The 5725-nt window shown below is 52.2% G+C and overlaps 1 protein-coding gene across 1 annotated transcript in view; it reads left to right on the top strand.

Moving 5' to 3' along the window:
• Positions 1–58: 58 nt before the first annotated feature.
• Positions 59–5725, top strand: part of LOC104279604 (apoptosis-inducing factor 3-like) — a gene marked incomplete at its 5' end in the record, with an annotated part of 6251 nt that continues 584 nt past the window's right edge. The window contains 15 exons of the mRNA XM_009876943.1: positions 59–168; positions 252–361; positions 797–841; positions 928–1009; positions 1145–1257; positions 1678–1764; positions 2219–2310; positions 2533–2663; positions 3213–3328; positions 3721–3792; positions 4136–4199; positions 4650–4726; positions 4797–4914; positions 5012–5110; positions 5506–5581. Coding sequence (XP_009875245.1) covers positions 59–168; positions 252–361; positions 797–841; positions 928–1009; positions 1145–1257; positions 1678–1764; positions 2219–2310; positions 2533–2663; positions 3213–3328; positions 3721–3792; positions 4136–4199; positions 4650–4726; positions 4797–4914; positions 5012–5110; positions 5506–5581 — 1392 coding nt within the window. The remainder of the gene's footprint in view (positions 169–251; positions 362–796; positions 842–927; positions 1010–1144; positions 1258–1677; positions 1765–2218; positions 2311–2532; positions 2664–3212; positions 3329–3720; positions 3793–4135; positions 4200–4649; positions 4727–4796; positions 4915–5011; positions 5111–5505; positions 5582–5725) is intronic.

Here is a 5725-nt window from a genome sequence, read left to right as displayed (position 1 = left end):
GCCGCCATGCTGGTGGTTGAGGCTCCCCTGGGCACCCACTTCTCCAGCTCTCTCGCAGGCTCCGTGACGTGATGGTGGCCGGCTACCCGGTGCTGCTGCTGAGGAACAAGCTGGAGTTCAGCGCCCTGGGCAGCAAGTGCCCCCACTACGGTGCCCCGCTCAGCAAAGGTAACCTTGGCCCTGGGCAGAGGCAGAAGCCGTGTCGGGGGGTCAGCTCTCACCACTCAGTTGTGGGGACTTTTCTGTTGCAGGAGTCTTGAGAGGGCAGAGGCTGCGCTGCCCCTGGCACGGCGCCTGCTTTAACATCAAAAACGGGGACATTGAGGAATACCCTTCCCTGGACTGTCTTCCCTGCTTTAAGGTGACCTCTTGGGGCCATGTCCTCCGTAACACTTGCGTACGGTCACTCACAAGCTCCGTGTCTCTGACACCAACCCACAGAGCCCTGCCCTGGCCACAGCTCCGTTGTCCAGGTCACACAAAGCTACAAGACATGGGATGACATCTTGGGATCAAGTAACTCCCTGTCCTAAACCTTCTTTCAGTCAAAGGTGACACTATACATCCTGGTACCCCTCACACCCAGCCCAGCTCTTTTTCACCTCTTCCCAAGCGTGTTTCTTCTTGGGGTGAGGAGAAGAGCCCATCCTCATCATCATTTGACATCCAAGATCCCTACAAGTCACTCGTGGTGTATCAGAAGCAGATGGCCCACTGGACCAGAACCTCCCAGGAAAGCTCCTACCACAACCTCACACATGCAGCCCCTAAACACACTCTCCTTTCACCCTTTTAGGTAACAGTGGAAGAAGGAAAGGTGTTTGTTACTGCAAAAAAGAAGGTACTGACCTTACCTTACCTGCTGTCACTAAGCACAAGCAGCACCTTGGGCTAGCTACCATTTCAGCATTTCTTATTTTCTTCTAGGATCTTGAAAGCAGCGTGAGGGTGAAGCACACAAGCAAGCGATGCCGCCTTAACCGGAACACGATGCTGCTTCTGGGGGGAGGTCAGTGAAGAGATCTGTGCCCGCTCCACGTATGCTGTGAGCTGCCGCTCTCTTCCCCAGGGGAAGGGAGGACTTGCCTTATTCCTCCTACTCCATCATGATGTGTGAGAGGGCTGAGAGGAGCGTCTCTTGTAGGTGTGGCTGCCCTGGTGTGTGCTGAGACACTTCGCCAAGAGGGTTTTACTGGCAGGATCATCATGGCCACCAAAGAGAATCATGTTCCATTTGACAAGTCCAAACTGAGCAAGGTTCGTATGTGAGAAGGGCAGGAGCATGCCTGGGTACCACGTGTGAATTAGGGCCACCAGCAGGACCAGACTGAGCAATTGAGAGAGCAAATTGAGTTCTGGCAAAGCAGGAGTGCTGAGGGCACCCACAAAGAAAAAGGGTGTGATTTCCTACTAACATCTGACTTCTTCCTCACAGAAACTCTTTGATCAGAGTCCACCGTAAATTTTATCTCCTTTCGTGGAGTTCTTCCCACCAGAGTGTGAGTTGATGTGTCTTTCTGAGGAAGTACAAGATGATGATGAGGATGAGGCAGTATGTGGAGCTGTGATTTACTAATGCAAAACTTACTCTTAGGCAAACTTATTTCCCAGTAAACGCTGCAAGTGTATTGCTGTCTGTAAGAAGTGCTTTATGATATATTTCTGTTTTGTTTCCAGGAAATGGACTTGAAACCAGAGGACATCTACCTGAGGAAACCCGAATTCCTTGCTGCTCAAGACATAGAGCTCTGGACAGAGAAAGAGGTACAAGAGGAGCTCAGCCCAGTCCTCAGTGGGTGGTCCTGTTCCTGCCATGACCTGTGGGTGTAGTGCTACATTTATAGAAATTAGGGCTCTGCCTAAGCACATGCATTATCTTCTGGGATAGCATCCCAAGGCCAGTGCTAGGGACGTTGTGCACGCCTTGGGTGTAACACTGACCCGTGCCAGCCACGGGCAAATGTGCCCACCACACGCAAAAGAGGGTGACTGTCGAAACCAGCCTTCTGCACGCCCCGCGGAGGAACCTAGATTTGGCATTGCCATACCTAATGCTCTCAAAGCCTAAGACCTGTAGAAAGTGAGAGAGAGGACCCTGACATTCCTCATCTCACCCGGGTGTTCAGAAATAGAGCATGCAGACACACGCAAGCAGAATGGATTGATGTGGCAGGACACCATGGGTACCTGTTTGATCCTTGTCTCCTTTCTCCTGCAGGCAGTGACAGTGGATTTCCAGAAGCAGAAGGTTCACTTCATGGATGGGTCCTTCCAGAAGTACAATCAGTTGCTCATTGCAACAGGCAGCCAGTGAGTGCACAAAGCATTGGCCACACATGAAATCTTAGGTGGGAGATGGGTCAACACTGGGGTGTGGAGTTCTTCTAGAAGTGTGTCAGAGGGAGGCAGTAGGAGATGAGATAAAAGGACAGGATGGGATGCCACAGCCAAGAGATTGCACGGGTCTGTGCTCCCCCTCATTCCTTCTGTTTCATTTCTGATCGTGAGATGTACCTGGATTCTCTGTTTCAGCTCCAGCCCCATCAAAGTCCCAGGTGCAGACCTGCAAAATGTGTGCGTTCTCCAAACTCCAGAAGACTCTAACAAGATCTTAGAGCTGGCAACTGGGAAGACTCTGGTGATCATAGGAGCGTCATTCGTAGGTACCAGGCTGGAGTGCGTATCAAGTCATTAGTGATAGCTCTGAAATCCCCTTCTGGTGTGTGTGCAGATTAACTAGAGGCCCTCAGGGAAGGAATGTTCAATCACTACTTGGCTGTGTTCCTCCGAGAGCCCTATAGCTAGTGGGGATACGTGTTACCCAGCTTGTTTTCCTCTGATAGCCAGAAACTTTGAGAGCTATTAACAGTTCCTGGACATGCACAGAGGGAAAGGTGCCTTCGCTGTCCTTCAGAGGAGTTGGACTCCCCAGAAGCACTGGGAAAGTGACGGAGTAAGGCACAGAAAGGGAGCTAATTTGTACACAACCAGGAGCTGTTCTTTGCATTTCTGAATATCCAGGTCCATAGTGTATGAGAACAAAGAAGGGGGGGAGCTAAATACCTCAGCCCAGAAATACATAGAAGAGCAATTAAGTGCTGGCAATACATCGGATTTGTTATCCCCACCTGGAAGGGGAAAAGATTTCCAAGAAGGAAGGTGCGGGTTCATGCTTGCAGCAGGCTTACCTTGGGCATGCCCTTCCCTTGCAGGAATGGAGATCGCTGCCTTCCTGTCAGACAAGGCGGGTGCCATCTCTGTGGTGGAGAAGAAGGAGTTCCCTTTCCAGAGCGCACTGGGTCCTCAGGTCGGAGGTGTCGCCATGAAGGTTAGGAAAACCTGGTGCTGATGTCTAGGACGGAGAACACACGCTATCCAAGCAGCCCTGCGACCTGCATCAGCCCAGGAAATCCAGCCCCTGTGCTGAGTCATAACCCTGCGCACCCAGCCACCTTTCTGGCATTCAGCTCACCGAACCTCCCTCACACACGCTGCCCAGCTCAGCTTCATCCTAGACCCACCTCACGCACCAGTCCTGACCGGGACAGCAGAACTTCCAGATGCCTTGCACTGGCCAAGGATACAAATGACACCTCTCTGCAGCCCCGGAGCAGCAGCTAAGCTGCCTGCCTGGGTTTTGGCTGGGTACAGCTGTTTTTACAGCAGGATAGCCTGGAATTTCCTAGCGAATACTCAAACAAGCTTCCTCTTCCTTTTCAGATGCTGCAAAATGAAGGGGTGAAGTTTTACATGAAAACAGAACTCTGCGAGCTGAAAGGAGAGGATGGGAAGGTCAGTCATGACACTGTGATCCCTGAATGGCTAAATTTAGGGGGAAAAAAACCCAAATTGAGGTATAACCCATTGCCTACATCTAGGCTTCCCTCTCACACATGTTTAGATCCTCACATTTCTTTTCACTGAGCACAACTCAAGGCTCAAAGGTCACCGGTATGTACTTGTATCTCAGCGACAACAGTGTGATTTTTCTCTTGCATTCGTAGCAACATTAGTTGGACAAGGTGATCTGAACCTGGGGAAGAAAAAAGACAGCAAAGAATGAGGCAGCAGGGAGGCTGCAGGAATTAGGACAGAGGTTTTAACCCTTTGTTAATGATTCTTGCTTCCTTCCTAGGTCACAGAGGCTGTTCTTGCCAGTGGAGAGAGACTACCTGCAGATGTGGTAGTGGTGGGGATAGGTAAGAGACCGCAGTTGGGAACGGGAACAGCTTTGGGAAGGGGGACAACAGCCAGCAAGCCCAAAGCATCACAGTTCATTCCCAGGACACCATTTCCTACAGTATCTTTCCCACTCAGCTATCAGCCAGCCCTTCCTCTTGGCCCTTAACACCTGGAGAAAGTCAGCAGCCCACGAGCAAACACTTGGCAGAGGGAAAGGAGCTCCTTACGCTCTCAATATGACTTGCTGAGCTCCGTAGGTCACTGCTGTGTTATCAGTGTGCCTTGTTCTGGGCCCTGGTTTTACTGCCCCTGATTAGCTCAGCACCAGCCCAAGCACCGGTCACCGCTGAGAGCTGCTCTGCTCCAGGCAGGCTGAACTGGCACGTGCTTGCTGTAGCACTAAGGCCGAGCTTCCTGCCTGCCTTGGCAGAGCTTTGCTGCATTCGTCCTTGCTCCTTTCCCTGCAGGGGCAGTCCCCAACTCAGCATTTCTGAAGGACACCTCCATCGCCAGAGACAACAGCGGTGCCATCCTGGTGGATTTGGTAAGTGCCAGCTGAGTATTCCTAATCCCTTCCCTCTCATCGCTCCACTGATTGGTTTTTGTCCCATTAGTGCATGAAAACCAACATGCCAAATGTCTTTGCTGCGGGGGATGTGGCCTCCTTTCCCGTAGCGCTGCTCAATGGGGACCGGTCCAGCATCCATCACCAACAGGTGGCTGAGGCCCACGGTGAGACAGCGCAGAAGGGACAGCAGGGTAACAACAGTCAGGGGGCACTTCTTTGAGGACCTACAAGAAAAATATTCCCTCTGCTGGTTCATCCCAGGTCACATTGCTGCCTTAAACATGCTGAAGAAAGGCGAGGAGTTGCACACTGTTCCCTTCTTCTGGACCACGATGTTTGGGAAAAGCATTCGCTACGCAGGTAGGAGGGGGACAGAGAGACGGGAACAGTCAAACCGCTTCCTAGCCCATCTGCTCATCCACCAGCTGGGTCTGGAGCCTGGAAACACACAGCAGTCGCAGCGTTTACCTGCAGCAGCTCAAGTTTTGGACTGGCTGCCACGGCGAATTTATGAACACCATTTCCAAGCTCTGGGCCTGAAGGTTACCCAGAGCTCTTGTTCTTTGCTGATCTCCAGTAGCTTAGAGGTCACAAAAGAAGAAGAACTGCCTGCTCCCCCACCCTGTCCCAGCCTGGATCCCTGCCACAACCAGTCACCATCCCCTCTGCCCCTACCTGTGGTGGCACTGAGGTAGGACAGGTGGCAACTGCGGTACCAGGGCTCCCCGAGTAGATTGTGATGTTTTCTCACACAGGCTGCGGGAAGGGATACACGGACACCGTTGTGAAAGGCAGCCTGGAGCAAGAGAAATTCCTGATCTTTTACATCAGGTGGGTGAATCCGTGACCAGCCTGTGCCCTGACACGGCAGCACCCTGGGAACAGGGCACGGTCCTCTCCCTTATGGTCCGGCAGAGGCTCCACATCACCTCCCAGGGCTGCACACTGGTTTCGGAGAAAACCAGAGCAGGGGAG

The sequence above is a fragment of the Apaloderma vittatum genome, unplaced genomic scaffold (genome assembly GCF_000703405.1).
Source record: "Apaloderma vittatum isolate BGI_N311 unplaced genomic scaffold, ASM70340v1 scaffold31849, whole genome shotgun sequence".
NCBI classification, from domain to species: domain Eukaryota; kingdom Metazoa; phylum Chordata; class Aves; order Trogoniformes; family Trogonidae; genus Apaloderma; species Apaloderma vittatum.
This window is presented reverse-complemented; position numbering and strand designations above follow the sequence as displayed.